At 31.8% G+C, this 18330-nt stretch overlaps 1 protein-coding gene across 1 annotated transcript; it reads right to left on the bottom strand.

Annotated features, from left to right (window-relative positions):
- Positions 1–1043: 1043 nt before the first annotated feature.
- On the bottom strand, positions 1044–14506 carry LOC132736719 (peroxisomal membrane protein PEX14-like). The gene is made up of 8 exons (XM_060723914.1): positions 14405–14506; positions 8484–8537; positions 7797–7881; positions 6070–6207; positions 4972–5066; positions 4066–4245; positions 2564–2655; positions 1044–2355 (listed from the first exon to the last, which is right to left on the bottom strand). Exons 1-8 carry the CDS (start codon positions 14423–14425, stop codon positions 1986–1988), a joined length of 1035 nt encoding a protein of 344 aa, XP_060579897.1. The 5' UTR covers positions 14426–14506; the 3' UTR covers positions 1044–1985.
- Between the last annotated feature and the right edge of the window lie 3824 nt (positions 14507–18330).

Below are 18330 nucleotides of genomic sequence, written 5' to 3'. Positions count from 1 at the left end.
TTAGGTCAACACTTGTACATATATATGCTTAATTTTCTAATATTTGAATATAGTAAAATAATTGTTCGCAGACGTACAGAATTGCAATGAATTCATATAATCACTTATTTTGCAAGCAGTAATACTAAAAAGTTTGTCTTCTTAACACTAACAGCTGTGAAGAAAACTATTGCATGTCAAAATGTTTATTGTTAGGTAGAGAAATTACTCTTAATCACAGGGACATTATCTTGGTAGAAAAAAAACTGCTCTTGCTAAACCTGTCTCAACTATTTAAGTTTGGTGGAAAATAATTAAATCTTAAGTTGAATACTGTCAGTTGATGTACTGTTAGATAGGATGAAACTATGAATAAAGAACTGTATGTAGAGCTGTTGTAAGTGTATGCACTATTAGACATGTGAAGAACATTGCCAGACATAGAGAAAATGTAGTAACAGTAATTTATAGCCTACAAGTAAAGGTCTATAATCACCAAATATCTCAAATATCTGTAATGGTCTAATTGATGCCAACATCAGTTGGTTTCTTTTGGTTGAGTTTTATATCGCACTAAAACAGTAAAGGTCATATGACGACTTTTCAGCTTTACTGGTGGATGAAGACTTGGGTGCCCTTTCCATGCATTAATTCAGGCATGAACGGACACCAAGTAGAGTCACTGACACTTTGTGAGCTAGCTAGATAGCTTCCTCACATGAAATAATCCAAAGTCCCTGTTGGTGAGAGGCAAGTGGTTTTTTGAAGTCAACAACTGTCAAACTTAACCTTAATATAGAATTTTTTAAATTCAAAAGGGCCATTATTCTGTCAAAATTCATGTTAGAGTTATGGGCCTTTGACAGTGACCTCCAACCAATTCCCTTCAGTAATTTTAGCGATACCAATTTGCACAGAAAAACTTAACTAAAGTATGACGATGATGCAGACACCTAACTAAGTACAATTACTCTTCCTATAAAAGTCAAGCTATAAATTTATGACACATTTTCAAAGGAAACTTTACACAAAATATATATAAATGTAATAATTTAACTACATAATGTACAAATAAGCAGTTATATTTATTTCAACAAAGATAATATATACAGCACCTTTATCACATAAAATATGAAAATACAGTAATCATTGATAAGAGCTGTCTGTAAGACAGTACTTGAATATTTTCAGTTTTTGACAGTAAGAGAAAGGGATATAACTCTGTCCAAAGAAAACCTGTTCACATCATTAAAGATAATCAATGAGAACAAGTGTGTGAAGTTTCAACCCATGCCCTCCAGTAGTTTCAGAGATAACAATTTGCCCTAATAAACTTGAACAAAGTGTGATGGCGGTGCAGACACTTCAATGAGTATAACAGCTCTCCCTATTCTTTGAATAGACAAGCTTGACAAGATTTCAAAGATGTACTTCTCCTTTCTGTTTTGCTAGCTATAAGAATCATCAATTTATTGTGTTCCATGTAAATGTTGGTACATATAGTAAATATCTCATGTGTATCAAACATTAACACAGTTTAAGTTTTCTGTAATAAATATCTTGTACAACTTACTGTCAAAGCAATACCCTAAATAATAGCTTGTTATTGAAGAAAACATGTACTATCTAATGATGACTAGAAACAACTAATTGTTCATTAGTACATGTATATATCCTTCATATAGAAATTAGTGTTTAACATTATATGTACAACACAAGGGTAATGTCAGCTAATTAACAAAAGGTATCATATATTCTGAGTGTACTTTCACCAAAGATTGTATGTACCATATTATATTTTCACTTTCAGCGAAAATAAAAGTTTAACTCTTTTTCTTTATAATCTAAAGCAGAAGATTGTTGGTTTCAGAATTCAGATTTGAAAATGATTGTCTATTAATCTACAGGTGATAAAATTATGATTTTGAAAATCAGACAAGTGTCATTTTGAAAGTTTTACTGCATTTGATAACTTGGCACAGATTGTGGTTCAATCAGCTTCACATTTAGTTTCCCTCACTATGGTCATGTTCCTCTGTTACTGTGTGTTCTGATGTCTTATTTTCCTTCTCACTTTCAGCCTCGTTCTCACTTCCACTAGCCTCATTTTCAATACCACTAACTTCAGTGTTGTTGTTTTTAGTACATATCTCAGAATCTTTCCCGGACAAGGACAGTTCAGTATTATCTTGATCTGATTCAGGATCTTGTATTACAGGGTTATCAGGTGCAGGATGTGAAGACATTGTTATTTCTGGTGAGCTATCTTCACTGTCTGATTTATCTTTGTCGTTAGAATTAGCATCCCCTGAATTACTGGCAAGCTGCCAAGATGGTAACATTGGGGTAGCTGTTGGCATTGATGGAAACTGTCGTCTGCAAGGAAAGCAAACAAAAAAGATATACTTCTGTTTACACTTAATCCATTTACTCTTTTAATCATGAAACAGTTTATACTTTAATATAGTCCTAGTAGGACTTCTTCAAATAAATAAGTAAATGGATGAAAAGAAATTAGTATTTTTAACTTTAAGCATCAAACAAGAAATAAAATCATAAATAGATAAATAGAGAATGGTTATACCTGTTCAATAAAAGTCCTTTTATAGAGGAAAGCTCTGATTTGATCTCACTAATACTGGAGCTGTTTTGTCCTACAGGGCTACTATCTACTCCCTACAATAATATATATATCATTTTTATATTATATACAAATAAACTGCATTCCTGTGGTAAAAAGCAACAAAAAATTATTATACAGTTTATACATATACACGTAATTTCAAATCTTTGACAAATAATAACTTCTTTTATAATATAAAAACGTTATACAGTATCTACTACATGTACTGGTCGGGGACCATCAACCAGACACTTTTTGAACATTTTTCCGTACAGATTTCATAATTTTTAACCTAGAGATAAAAGAATTTGACACATTTCAGCTAGGTTCTTCTCCTAACTAACAAACTAGTTTGTTTATTTCTGATTGTATTGACACTTATATCTGAGGCTCAACAAGGAGGGTATCAAAATTACCTAAATTGTCTACACTACAGGACCATGTGTCCAGACAGATATGTACATGACTTGATTTAGATAGCTTTCAGATAAAAGCTTGGGTGTTTTTATTTTTGATTTTTAACATGATATACCATATTTCAGCAACAAATGATGAAGTTTTGGATATTCTATTGTTTACTCTGCAAATGATTATAGCTGGTATATGAGGTCAGGCATGCTTTCTTGACCCCCCAAATTTCAACGTCAACATTCTTGAAATAGACATTAAAATATTACCATTTACGGAAGTTGAAATAAATTTATTTACTTAATTTTAGAAGAAACATGCATTTATTGTTGATGAAAAAGTGACTGACAACCACTGAACAAAGAAAATACTAAATTAAGCATTTTCGGGGCCGTCAGGGTTTGGTGGTTGTCCAGTTTTTGTGGTTCCTAACCAGTATAGAGAATTTTATTGTTCTCTTTTTTTTTTACAGGAAATATGACATTTGTTTGTTTTTTTACATTGTATGATAGAGGATATTTGTTTGTTTTGCACTTAAGATTGAAATATATTTCACTGAGTGAACACCAGATGTAATATTTTCACGAGTGGCGTTACAAAATGTCACTTGAATGTGTGAATATTTATAAATTAATTGAACTGTTAACATATTTTCTGAAGTTTATTATTTCAATTTTTAAATAATTGTCAACTGAACTGGAGGCATGTAATTTTAATGTTGTTTAAGAAATAATATATCCCAAAGTGTGATTTTACTGCTAAATAATATCACTGTTTGGAGTATGGATGTGAGAGGGGCATAGCACCATGCTTTATAATGTAGTTTGTTTTGATCAATATCACCTAAAGTCCAACTATTGATGGTCAACAGAAACACAGGAAAATTGGTAGTCATATACATATGTCTTTTCACAAACAGATCCATAAGAATAATTTATTTATCATAGTTATCAAATTTATCGAGTTTGGAATTTCAATGTCTTGAGAGCTTTACCTGTCAAAACATATTTAATCATGCTGTTTAAATTGACATATAATAACAGATGTTAACTTACTATTTTACTGTTGACATCATGTGATAACATTAGTAGTTTATCTTGTTGTTTTCCTAGTGTTTCCTCTATAGAGGTAAGTGTTGTATTCATGTTAGTTACTGACTCTGCTACAATCTTCTCTAACTTCTCCAGTCGTCTCTCATTGGTCTCGTAGCCAAATAACCAAGGTCCAAAATACTCCTACATCATACATCATATATATGACAGAACACATAATCAAAACACTTACATCATTCCTTACTTTTTTTCCCAATAGTCATTTTGATAACCTCCCTATTCATGAAATGGGAAATTAATAGCAATTTTCAACTCCTTATTCTGAAGTCATTCCACTCAAGTGTTATTGGAGTGCAAGTATGTCTAATAGAGAAAATTAGTTCAATAATAGCTCAAATGTTAATCTTCTTTCATTAATATGTTAAATAAGTTATTAATATACATATGACAACTTTAGATGCCTTTATGAACAAATGTTTACTCTCAATATTCTTCATTTGAAAATGAAATATTTTGCAGTAAACTCATTTTACTTTTTTTTATAGTTTTTTGGGAGTTTTTATAAAGACATTATTATAGGCAAAATTAAAATTCTGCTTACATGTCTATATAAATATAAAATCTCCCAAAAATGTCTCTAATGTGCTTTACTGTGTAATAACATTAATCTATTTACAAAATAATGAATAATGACAGACATAAAAGTAAGGGACATTGTTTAACAGTATAAATTATACATATGATAGATGTAATTAACAAAACAAGAGAGCACAATGATAACATTTTAAAACCCTGTCGTGAGGCAAAACACAAACTTATAGAGAAAAGTGACATATACTTCACTGATGAGTTCATAATAATATCTCTTATATAGAAGGTGAGAAAAGATAAAATAACCATGAACATTACCTTGTATAGTTTATAAGCTGCATATGATATTCCAGATACCATAGTAACCATTGCTAATACATGTCTAGCTTTCATCCATGTACTTATCTCCTCAGCTAAAAAACAAAATCAGCATTAAATTATCACATGCATAAAAACATCACTGTAGTACTTCTGATGCAGAACAATCTTGCATCATCTTTTTACTCCTTACTTATAAAAACATAAGGGACAACAAAATCTTTGTGAAGTTTAATAGTAAAAAACACTTAGACCTAAATTACCCAAAAGTTACAGTCCACCATCCAAACAAATTGACATTTACAGAGAAACATTTTTTTGCAGAAATAAGAGGTCTACCAACTAAATGTTTTGCCTTACAGGAGAAAAATGACACAAATTTCTCCCCAAAAAGGAGACATATGAAAATCAACATACAAGAAAGTTATTTTGTAATATAGAATGGATACTGTGGATGTGTAATATTAGCCCCGAAGTTAAAAAAATTTCAATTCATTTTTTAAAGTAACTGAGTTGAAACTGGTGTCATATATATTTCACCATTGAAATGTTTCCTCATTTCCTCTAAAAGAATTTGTGGAAAATATCAAAAATCAAAATGGTCTGTGTTCAAATCAATACATGTATATACTAACACACACTAAACATGAATTCAGTTTATATCCTCTTTCAATAGACTATATATATCATCTGAATAACTTTGTTTTTGTTAACACAAATTGCCATTAAAGGACAATAACTCTCACAATATGATTTAGTGCATTGTATCTGAAAGTAAAATGTGTTACCAAATTCCACAAAATTATGCATTGAAAAAGTTACAGCACAGAAACCATAATTAATTTGCCATTCAAAAGACAATTCATTGTATCATATTGTGTATCTGTGTGTACAAATATATGTGTTACATTTCGGAAATAGATATCATTTTTGAGTGCATTGTTGTAGAATATTGCATGTGTCAAGTTTAGATGCGTATGAATGTAATCAGTAAGGCTTATAGGTCGAGTTATCAATTATTACAAAGCATTTGAATAATAAACCAAGCAATGTTATACTGTAATGGAATAGAAATTTGATATCAACTAGAACAACTACCTTTGACAGGAGGTTCTGGGGCTGTACCTTGTTGCATGGCAACAGTATCCTGGTAACCAGTATTACCCTGTATAACAGCATTGTTCTGCTGAACCCCTGCTCTCTTCACAGCTACTTCTATCTCCTCAACTGTTAAACCTTATAAAGTACAGTACGACTACATTAAATGTTAGAGAACATAATTATCATTTTGTTATATTAAAGGCACATTTAAATTATAATGCATCAGAAACGATTATTTTTTCCTTCATTAGATAGGGCACAAATTAGTTTTACAATGTTTGGTTAAACAGCATGTTTGATGTTTGTTACCTGAAGAAAATAGCATGTAATGTGAAATAATGCCAGAATGCAACAGAAGTAAAAAAAGGTTCTGATAAATGGCTTATAAATTGACTTCAAAAAGCAATCCTCCTTTATAGCTGAAGAACCTTCATATATATACAGTTGCTGTTTCCAAAGCACCACCATCAAGTTGTTATCTTGTAAGTAAAAATGCTATGATGGATGGACGGAAAGACCCCAGGGGTATAACATAATATAAAAAAAATTTTTTAGGGCATATAATTAATGTACTCAATATATTAAGGTCATTTGATATTGACCTTTGACCTTGTGACCCCAATAAAGATATAGAACTTTTATTCAATATAGGCAATCATCCTATTAAGTTTGAACACTGTAAGCCAAATGGAACTTGTGTTATGCTCCAGAAAGCACAATTTTCAGTGTTAAGGTCATTGTGACCCTGACCTTTGATCTTATGACCCTAAAATCAATAGGGGTCATATATTGGACATGGCTGTTTATCCTATAAAATTTAACAGCTGTAAGTTGATTAATAATTAAGTTATTGAGCGAAAACCGTTTTCAGTTTTAAGGTAAAATTGACCTTGACTTTTGACCTTGTGACCCAAAAATTAACAGGGGTCTTCTACTCAATATTGACAATCATCCTATGAAGTTTGAACACTGTGGGTCAGATGGAACTTAAAATATGCTCCAGAAAACACAATTTTCAGTGTAAAGATCATTGTGACCCTGACCTTTGACCTTATGACCCTAACATCAATAAGGGTCATGTATTAGACTTGGCTGTTCATCCTATAAAAAATTTCAGCTGTAAGTTGATTAATACTTAAGTTATTGATCGAAACCATTTTCAGTTTTAAGGTAATAGCAACCTTGACCTTTGACCTTGTGACCAAAAATCCAATAGGGGCCTTCTACCTAATATGGACAATCATCCTATGAAGTTTGAATATTGTGGGCCAAATGGAACTTAAGTTATGCTCCGGAAACTGTTTTCAGTTTTAAGGTAATAGTGACCTTGACCTTTGACCTTGTGACCCCAAAATCAATAGGGGTTTCTACCCAATATGGACAATCAACCTATGAAGTTTGAATATTGTGGGCCAAATGGAACATAAGCTATGCTCCGCAAACCAAATTGCTAACGGACAGACAGATGCCAGGGGGTATAACATAATATGCTCCAAATTTTTTCAGGCATATAAAAAGCTTTTGAGATATAATGATAATGGATAATCATAAAGTTTAACTTGTTTATTCATTGATATATAATGTATATTAATCTTGTCTCAACATTCAAGTTCTTATCTTATTTTTATAATCATTCTTGTAACACAGATGGGTGAAATAAGCTTTTGGCATGACATTGATATATATATTTCAATTAGTTAACTTAATATGAATGAAATTATCACCTTTTCTCTGAAGAAATGCTTTCTTCTGACTGAGGGCACTTTGTTGAACCTTTGGGTTCTGTAAGAACTTTACTGCAGTTGCAACCTGTTTGTTTCATGTTAAATAATAAACATTGTACATAAACATACATAAGTTGTATTAAGCTATATATCTTGCTTTAAAAATCATTATTTTGATTTTGAAAAAAACAAAACATACTTATAAAATATATACATCATTATGGAAGAAATATGTTTTTATATATCTCATTAAGAGCGAATGGTGTGAACACAAAATCATTGTTAACAGCTAAAGACCTACTTAAAATAGCAGCATAATAGTTTGTTCAAGAGCATTCCATTTGTTTACATACAATATGTATAACAGATATATTCTATGTTTCAACTCTTTGGAGAATCAACTATAAAATAATGGAACCAAAATCATTTAAAAGACAATAAATTTCATAAGATAGCTTTATACACCTTAAAATAAACATTTCTTGTGAATAAAATATACTATATATGGTCCCATATGCTATCAGAAAACAGCACTTAACAAATCTAACATTAATGTAGTTATTAAACTGAAAAATTACAAATATCATATGATGCCTGTTGTTTTTTTTTTTCATTCTAGAACAAATTAACACCTTAAACCATAGCATTTGAGGATTTGGATAATTAATAACAACTTAGTTTTCTTACCAGGTCTTCCCTAATTCCTTCAGCTGGTGCCAATACCTCCTTTGATAGCTCAGTCTGTAAAAAGCACACATTTTTTAATATTTTGTTAGAATGGCGGGAACTCTATAAGACTATTCTAGCTTTGACAATAGACAAAACTACTTTCAAATTTTAATATCAATAAAAAGTTGATTATGGTATCATAAACATTGGTTCTTAAACCTGCATGCCTCCAGATTAGCCAAACTATTTTAAGAAAATAAAGTTTGAAAAAAATGTAAGAAGATTTTAAGAAAAGTAGATTCAAGATTCAAGTGATAATTTGTGAGATTAATGGCTTATTTCCATATTTCTACTTGGTGAATAACTGAGTAACGGCTATTTTTGCATATTTTGACCTCTTTTAGGTAATATTTGGGATTGCATGTGCCATATGCAATGTGTAAATGACTTGTTTTGTCACTTCACAATATTCAATTTTTTAATAACAGTTTCAAATTTTCATGAAAATTAGCATGAATTTGGAGGTGTGTTGCTTTAAACAATCTAAAAAGCTATTCAAACACTTTGTTGAACAACATTTTAAAATTAGGTGTACATTTAATTTTTTAATTGGCTTTAAAAAATACAGGGATATTGGCTTTAAATGCTACTGGATTAAGTGTTTATGTTTTTGAGATAATAATGAGTCTTCAATCTTTACTTTATTGAGACTTGATGGTTAATAGGATTTATTTAAACTTCATGTGGGCTTTGAATTAAACATTTGTGTTAGATCCTGAGATTTGACAAGGGACTTGCAAGGTGGTGTCAGGGTCTGACCCCAAATTTCTGTTCTCTGTAAATGGAGAAGAAACCACCACTGGTACAATGACAAGAATGTAACAATCATTATTTTCACAAAATGGAAAACATCTGACAACAGGTGTCTGTGAGCAAAATATCTATAGAGTAGAAACAATCAAAGATACCATATTAAGTCAACATTTTAATGATATAGAAAATAGACTATGTGTCTTTTCCTACCTTAATTAAATAATTTGTATAAAATAATTCAAAAATGCAATGCAAATGATAAAAACAAAACACAATAAATTACAGTCTACTGTCTTGAGTCAGGAACCACCCTGTCCAAAAACACAGTCGTTCCTGTCAATTGATCATGGACAACAATATGTACTGTGTTGGAGGACAAAGGGATTATGTGAAAATATTGGAAATAGAATAAAATGCAGTGATTTCCAACAAACATATTTATTTTGTGTATCTTTTATACGTTGAAATATGAAAATTTTTCAAAACATTATGTAATATTATACAAATATGGACTTTTTAGCTGTAGTAGTACATATCTGTTTTATTATATAATCTATAAATAGCTTTTATATGGCTTATCACATCTGCCATTGCATACGACGGAAATCTTTATTTTTCAGTTTGTCTCCTGTTTCCATAATTTGGCCCTTTCCATTGGCATGCTAATCCTTATCTTATTTAAAAATGAAAAACGGTAACTAAAATATACTAATTTGACTCTTATGTACACGCAACGCAATGTTTCTTCAGAATAATAACAACACACTTGGCGTGACGTCACGTCAAAGTCTCGCGTCTTTTAGGGATTTCCAGAAAATCTATTTTTAGAAGAAAAACCGGTGAATATACTCTGAAAATCTATTTTTAGGAAAAAAACAGTGAATATACTCTGATATTGACCTGTTATTTTTTACAAAAAGTTGCTTGTTAGCCAATCAGGGAAAGGCATTTCAAAGCTATTTATAGATTATATAATAATATACAAATATGGACTTTTTAGCTGTTGAATATGATGTGATATGTACTGAAAAAATTAATATTGACCGAGGCGATAGCCGAGGTCAATATTAATTTTTCAGTACATATCACATCATATTCAACAGCTAAAAAGTACATATCTGTTTTATTATATAATTTATAAATAGCTTTTATATGGCTTATCACATCTGCCATTGCATACGACGGAAATCATTATTTTTCAGCTTGTCTACTGTTTCCATAATTTGGCCCTTTCCATTGGCATGCTAATCCCTATTGTTCTTAAAAATGAAAAACGGTAACTAATATAGACTAATTTGACTCTTATGTACACCCAACTCAACGTTTTTTTCAGAATAATAACAACAAACTTGGCGTGACGTCACGTCAAAGTCTCGCGTCTTTTAGGGATTTCCAGAAAATCTATTTTTAGAAGAAAAACCGGGTGAATATACTCTGAAAATCTATTTTTAGGGGGAAAAACAGTGAATATACTTGATATTGACCTGTTATTTTTTTAACAAAAAGTTGCTTGTTTGCCAATCAGGGAAAGGCATTTCAAAGCTATTTATAGATTATATAATAATATTTATATCTACAGTTCTTTCAAAATTCAAAAACTCACGGGGACGTAACTGTTGCGATAAAAAATTGCAAGGTTAAAAAAAATTTTTTTAAAAAGGGGATAAAAGAATTTACAAACTGTCTGGCATCAAATTGAAAAGGTTTTAAAAGATTGTTTAGAATAATAAAATGATTTTAACCAAGAAAAACGGGGAGCGCGGGAAAAAACTGGGGTGACTGAGACTTTTTCAGGCAAGTTATGGTCCCTGAATGCTCTGGGGGGGGGGGGTGGGTAGGGTTATTTTTTATAAGGGGTCCCAAAAAAAAAAAAAAATTCTTAAAAAAAATATGATTTTAAAAAAAAAAATTGTTTTAATCAAGTTTTTTTTTCCCCTACAGTGGGAATAAAGGGTTAAAAATTTAATCTATAGTTCCCCCCCGGGGTACTCCGTCCTTGCCATTCCGGTGTAAATCAGGAAAATGTTGTTCTTTACACACTGAACGCCAACAAATAGTGTATTAAAGCACGGATTTATATTACAAGGATCGGACCACTTTCGTTTAGCTTAAAGTCCCGTCGAGCGCAATCGGATAAAGGTGGACAGAATGAGATGGCGGAACGCGCGGAGTGCGAAAATATGACAGATTTTCACAAGAGTATGTGATGTTTATTGCAGCTTTGTGAAAAATTATACACATCATGAATGTATCTAATACAGTATTTATTTTGTGTCGCTAAAGTATTAATTATATGAAAATATGCCGATAGTAACGCGCAACAACTTAGTTAAAAAAGTACCTAATTTAAAAAAATTTCGCCTATTGGTTAAGGCTACTCTCTACACTTTGTGCGCACTTTTTTACTTCAAGCACGAATTATTACCGCGATTCAGAATAAGACTAATTTTATTTTTTACATGGTTTAATAGTGGCATTGCAAAAAAATGTTTCTTGATGTAAAAAAACTTTTAAAGAAATTCATGTTTTGAAATGTGTCTTTTATTTTCTGTGAATTATTTCCAAATGATTTGTAAATTGTACATTCTTTTATCTTGATTGCCTGTATATTAGTATAAATATAGTAAATATTTCTATTAGTGTAATTAAATATTATTTTCAAGATTCTGACAAACATTCATATATAGATGAATTCATTAGAGATTGGCAAGGGGAAGAAATTTTCATTGGCATAGAGAACGCTGTTTTAAAAAATTATTTTTTTTTTGAAACAGATTTTTTTTTCATAGTTATCCTTACAATTCCGTCAAAAAATTTATTTGTCATATGTTTATTTTCATTATTTTCCAAAGAAAGAAACTATACAAATTTAGTTGTATATTTTCAATTTCATTTATAAAAGTTAATTAAGAAAATAGATTTACATTTATTTATATATATCCTCTTCAAGAAATCATTTTCTTAGCCCGCCCGGCCCCCCACACTGCCCATGGAACTGTAGTTAAAGACCCGCGCACATAACAAAATATACATTCAAATTCTATTTGTTTTTGAAAGATTGAGTTTGCAATTATCACATGTAACCTGGTAGTAAAGTTTGAAAATTAAAATTTTTTAATTATCCACTTACCCCCTTCAAAAGTAATTAAACTTGAAAGAATTTAAGCGATGTGTAAAAAATAATCAAAAGTTACTTTTATTTTCGCAAAATAACTTACTCAAACTGTAAAGATTTTTACTGTTTTTCTAGCGTTATATTAAAAAAGTATCATAAATATCTTTCTACAGGCATTCAAAAAAAAAAGAATATTAAATATTACGGATTAAAATATTACGAGTGACTTAAAAGGCCGGAATCTAGACAGCCACACGAGAGAAACTTTTACTTGTTACGATGATTGTCTACTTCACTGCACTGACTTTGAAACAGGTTTACAAAAATAATAATGATATAAATGATGAATGAAATTTAAAATATTCTATGAATATGCAATTATTGACAATCTCGGCAATAATTGTACTAAAAAAAAGTGAATAAATTTTTTCACTATGTTGAGCGAATGTAAAGGCCGCAATACAGTTACCCGTTTAAACAATTGTGCGTTAATAAATTGACTACATAACCCAAATAAATTTAAAATATTGCATCGCATAACTTACATCGGCTTCTTTTTTATTTTTGAAAACTGAAATTTAATTATGGTACCTTATAATAAAAAATTTCCAATACCTGCTTTTTATATAAAAATGTAAATTTACCGCGGATTTCGTCAAGTTAATTTTTTAATCGTCGTTGCGGACAGATAAACTATACCTTTAAAAAATAAATTAGATATTTGAATTAAACAAGTATTTTTCTTCAAAATAAACTTTAAATTTCCTAAATCGGATAATAAATGGAAAAGCTGTATAGTATTTTGTAAAGTAGGTATCTGTTGCAAACGGGCATTTACGCTTAGCGCCGGTAAATTATCGATCGATGTACCTTTATCGGGCGCACGACAAGATATTTAAGCATTTATATAGGGTTAACTGGGAGTGTCCGATCCCTGTAATATAAATCCGTGATTAAAGTGGAAGTGCTGCTTTTATTAATTTGGATAAAAAATTGTTAGAAATACTTTCATTTCAAATAAATTTCTGTCAATGATAGGAAAATCCAAAGCTGACCGCGTGTGTTGATAATTCTTCTTTATTTTACCCCATATCTATACCAGTTTAACTGATAATTTCATATTTTGACAAGTGAAGGTCGTCTGATGAAACTGTTGTGACATCATATTCTGTAGAAAAAAATTAAACTGAAGCCAAAAAGGGCCATCAATTGACATACCACAGTACCATAGTGCTCTCCGTTTAAGCTCCCATTCAAAACATGGCTGGCTGACCACAGTGTTCGAAATTAGCAGTAGTCTAATAGCCCGTGACTACCAAATTTCTCTTCGGGCTGCCAATATTTCACAGCAACAAGCCTGACTGGGCTACCATATTTTCAAAGAAAAATATAAACAACTGTTTCGAATGGATGAATCCGGCTAGTGAAATGTTTTTCGGGCTAGTGAATATCTAATCTGGTAGCCCAACCAGGTTAGTGGATTGAATTCCGAATTTCGTACACTGTCAGACCAAAGATGTTTCTAATTTAAATCAGAAATTGAGTTACTCTATGTATGACATGTGTATTTTAAAGTCAATTTGCAATAGTTAAATACAATTTAATAAAATAGATAATACAAGTTCTTTTTATTTGTACAATTTGCTGGGAATAATAAGAACAATGGTACCAATACCATAGGGGACCATCCTAAATAGTCTGAGACTGAAGCTGCAGTGACCAACCTATAACTCTTATATGATAAGTATATGTGCTGGAATTGACAAATATACCATTCATAATCATTTGGACTACGCGTTAGGATCTCCACAACAAAATAAATCAAGGACAAGTAGCTCCCACATCCCAAGTGTTTGTGAAAACAACTATGGATCAGAAGGCAAAGCTTCATATCATTATCCGTGATGAAGTGCATAAGACAAATGATATAAAAATGTAGAAATAATTTGCTGACAATTCATCTAAAGTCTTAAAGTAACGTTTGAATAGTGAAATCATCCTATATTCTCACCTTTGCATCTTGATCAGCCATTTTTGTTTAATCGCCTAAATGCTGTTGTAACATTGATTTTAATTGGTCAATAGCCGTTATTTTGTCGACAATCGCAACTTTTCGGCCTTTTCTGTTCAATCGCACCTTCTCGGCCCTTTCCGTAAGGAATACCATAAGTTTTAAGGGTTTTAGAGTACTACATAACTTTGATGTTACACGGGTTTTTGTATGGAATGCCGGCAGGGACTTGCCAATTTGCTTGGCATATAAGCAAATCAGCAATAAGCAATTCAGCAGTTGGCATTATTTTATTTTTGCAACAACATAGATCACAGTTACATAATAAGAAATGTATACATGTATATATAAAATAACAGTTTAACAAATTAAAATATCATAATGACATTTCATATAAATAATAAATTAAATAAATTAAGTTAACGACTGAAATCAGATGAGGCATTGGATAAAATTATTAAAAAAATATCACAGTTCAGATTAAGACTACAACAAGTCAGAATTATAATTAGCACAGAATATTGTTTAAAGTTACTGATAGACATTATATATGAAAACTAAATAGTCTGACCTAGATTTTATAAGAAAAGAAAAAATAATTTTAAAAATAAATGAATAATAATAATAAAATTTCAATACAATGGCAAATTGCTATGTCCCTACCGGCATTACATAGTTATTTGTTTTTCTTTTTAAAATATTAATATTTTTACTTTCCTTGCTAGTTTTTTGTTGTTTTTTCCCCTAAATATTTGTTAAACTTTATAAGTATAAGTATGACCTGTATTCGGAATAAACGTGGTACAGTATACATATACTACTATATGATCTAGATAAAAGATCTACATCCCAGCCTAAAACATGAATTATTCCGCGAGATACAAATTAATTGTATACTTTATTTGTATACTTCTTAAATTTTCTAAAATAAATAATTTGAAAATATTATTGTATTTTGAAAATCGTAAGTTTGCATTCAGGTGACTTAATTCTTATTACATCTGAATTAGGCATCCGTGGTTAAGATCATTGACTTCAAACCACTTGCCCCTCACCGCTGTGGGTTCGAATCCCGAAAGGGACTTGGATTCTTTCCCGTGTTTCATGTGAGGAAGCTATCCAGCTATCGGTGGTTCTACTCGGGTGCCCATGCGTGCCTGAAAAAATGCACGAAAGGGCACCTGAAGTCTTCCTCCACCAGTGAAGCTGGAACGTCGCCAAATGACCTATACTGTGTCGGTGTGATGTAAAACCCAATCAAACAAACAAACATCTGATTTTTTTAAGCTCCATGTGTGCATGAGTTGTTGAACAACAGGTGATTCAGGCGTTGCTATTATTTGCTCCTTCGTAACATATGCCCTATTTCATACTCGTTCGTGTGTTTGATAATAGCCACGATTTACCGAACAGAAGTACATAAAAAATTGACGGACTGGGACCCAGGCTAGACAGCAGGCTATATACCCAGGAGTATATATGTATGTATGTAGCTTGGCTCATTCCGTATTTGTAGTATACATTAATGATAAAATATTGACAGGGTCTTTATTCGACAGGAGATTGCCAGGCAACTGATACAGTGTGGACATGAAATTGAAGACAGATAGACAGCAATAATGTATGTAACATAAAACAATACTCAAATCTTTCATAACAAGAGTTGTCTGTATACGAACGACGCTCAACTATTTTAAGTGGGGATGATGGTCACAAACAAGTATCTAAAGTTTCAAAGCCTAAGCTCTTAATCGTTTACCGCATGAGCATATTGTGAAAATAGCCGTTTTCATTAAAAAGCCTCCTGTTACAAGTTCAAACTGCTATGAAACTTTGAAAAATGCGTGCGTCAGTACTGATGAAACTTGGCACAAATGTTGACTGGACCATAGCCATGCTCAATCTTCATTTTCCTGTTACCATGGCAACGGGGGTCGTCTCAAAATTGCCAAAAATCACTATTTTGCATTGTTTTTTTCCATCAAAACTGATTTCAAAGTGTTGCAACTTCTCAATGGATTGAGATAGAGTAAAAGGCTTTTCAGCGTTGATGACACTTTACCTTACGATCGACATGAGGCCATTTTTATCCTGTCACATGTCCAAAATTTGCTCGGCGATGAGGGGGGCTGCCGGCCCCCTTCAAACCCCCGAAACAGAAGGGGGCATATCCCTCTTCTGGCAACCCCCTGATGAACCTTTATGATGGGGAGCGGCGCCGAAAAAGTGATCACTTTTTTATCAGCATTTTTCAAATAAAAACATGTGTTTGGGGCAAAAACAGGACATTTTTTCCACTATCTGAGGCCTAAAAAAAGGGAGGGGGTCGAAAGTGCGTTGTTTCGCGTATATATGTGGTAAATGGTTAACAAAAAAATGATGAAAAACCTTGGAATTACCTAAAAAATATCTAGTTTTTCCATGTTAACACATGGCCTTTCACCAAATTTTGGTGACAAATAGTGTTAAAGTGTATAGGAAAAAAGGGAGGTGCTATGAAAAAAGGAAGTGGCTAGCCGTACGGGCCCGTACGGCTAGCCAAAAGTTCTAGCCGTACGTGAGTCACGTACGACTAGCCAGGAAGTTGAAGTGAGCAAACTGGAAAAATGAGGAGATTTGATTAAAAAATCGTCGTTTAAAGACACAAAATAAAATATGCATTTCGACTTCCATATACTTTTGAAAAGTGCCGTACGGCTAGCCAATACAGTTTGTCCAGGCTAGTCGTACGTGACTCACGTACGGCTAGAACTTTTGGCTAGCCGTACGGACCCGTACGGCTAGCCACTTCCATGAAAAAAACTAAACCAAAGTCATATATTTTGTAAAAATCCATGGCAGAGTTATGTCTACTCAGGCTTTACTCAGCTACTGAAATACCGCACTTGGATTAATTACTTATTAAGACTTAAGAGGGCAAGTGATCCATTCAACTAACTTCGCCAATCTTTCTTCTTGTTTCTCTTTTAACAAAAATTCACAACCACAACATATAATGTTTCAGATTTTTATTTTCTGAAAACAGAAAGCAAATGCTTTCTGTCAGTATTCATAACAATATTTGCCTCTAGTTTAATATAAATAATATTTACAATCATTTCAATACAACAAGAAACTAGAGATTCATTCAAATACCCGACAACCAATCTTACTACAGCATTCATTATGTAAGCCACCTCCAGGATATGTTAGTGTTAGTTTGTTTGCTTTGTAGACAAGATGGTAAGATCTCAATCTTTTCCCTTGTCAAAACAAAACAAAGACACCAGTCCTTGATTTACTGTTTCTCTTAACTATACATTCTGGGGAAATTGTATATGTACAGTTCCAAACATGAAATTGACTTAAAAAACTTGTTTATTGATTTGCCTGAGAAGCTTGAATTTTATATGATTTATATTATTTAATAATCAAACTTTTGTTACCAGATTTTCTTAGTCAACATATTTCATTGCACTGGATAACATAGAACACTTTTGTCATCAGTGGAGGTAAATATTATGTAACAGAACAAATTATACAATGTACATGATACTGAAGATATTAACTACTTTCTTACAGTTAAACAAAATATTTTATGTTACACCATCTGTTTTTAAATTGCCTGAAACGTGGAGCACTTACTTCTATTAAAAGAAATATATAATTTTCTTAAAGGTATTCAGAAAAAAGTATTTTAATGTAATTAGAAGTATAATTGATACACCTAAAAGATCATGTTAATAAACACTTTTATTATATAATCTATAAATAGCTTTGAAATGCCTTTCCCTGATTGGCTAACAGGCAACTTTTTGTAAACAAGAGGGCCATGATGGCCCTGAGGTCGCTCACCTGTATATAGGCCCCCCAACCCCACCCCCCCCCAACGTTGCAGGGCCAATTTAACCCAAGGGCTTTTATTTGCACAAACTTGGTAGACATCC

This window comes from Ruditapes philippinarum, unplaced genomic scaffold, assembly GCF_026571515.1.
Source record: "Ruditapes philippinarum isolate M1 unplaced genomic scaffold, ASM2657151v2 ctg4531_1_1_1_1, whole genome shotgun sequence".
In the NCBI taxonomy this organism is placed as follows: domain Eukaryota; kingdom Metazoa; phylum Mollusca; class Bivalvia; order Venerida; family Veneridae; genus Ruditapes; species Ruditapes philippinarum.
Note: the sequence above shows the minus strand (reverse complement) of the source record. Positions and strands in the feature narration are given on the sequence as shown.

What these genes read in the sequence shown, in the direction of transcription:
- LOC132736719 (XM_060723914.1), bottom strand. Translation starts at nt 14,425, where the DNA reads ATGGCTGATCAAGATGCAAAG. An exon ending in AAGGAATTAGGGAAGACCTG is followed by an intron (nt 7,882 to 8,483) that starts GTAAGAAAACTA and finishes TGAAACAAACAG; the next exon opens with GTTGCAACTGCAGTAAAGTT. An exon ending in AGCATTTCTTCAGAGAAAAG is followed by an intron (nt 6,208 to 7,796) that starts GTGATAATTTCA and finishes GTACTTTATAAG; the next exon opens with GTTTAACAGTTGAGGAGATA.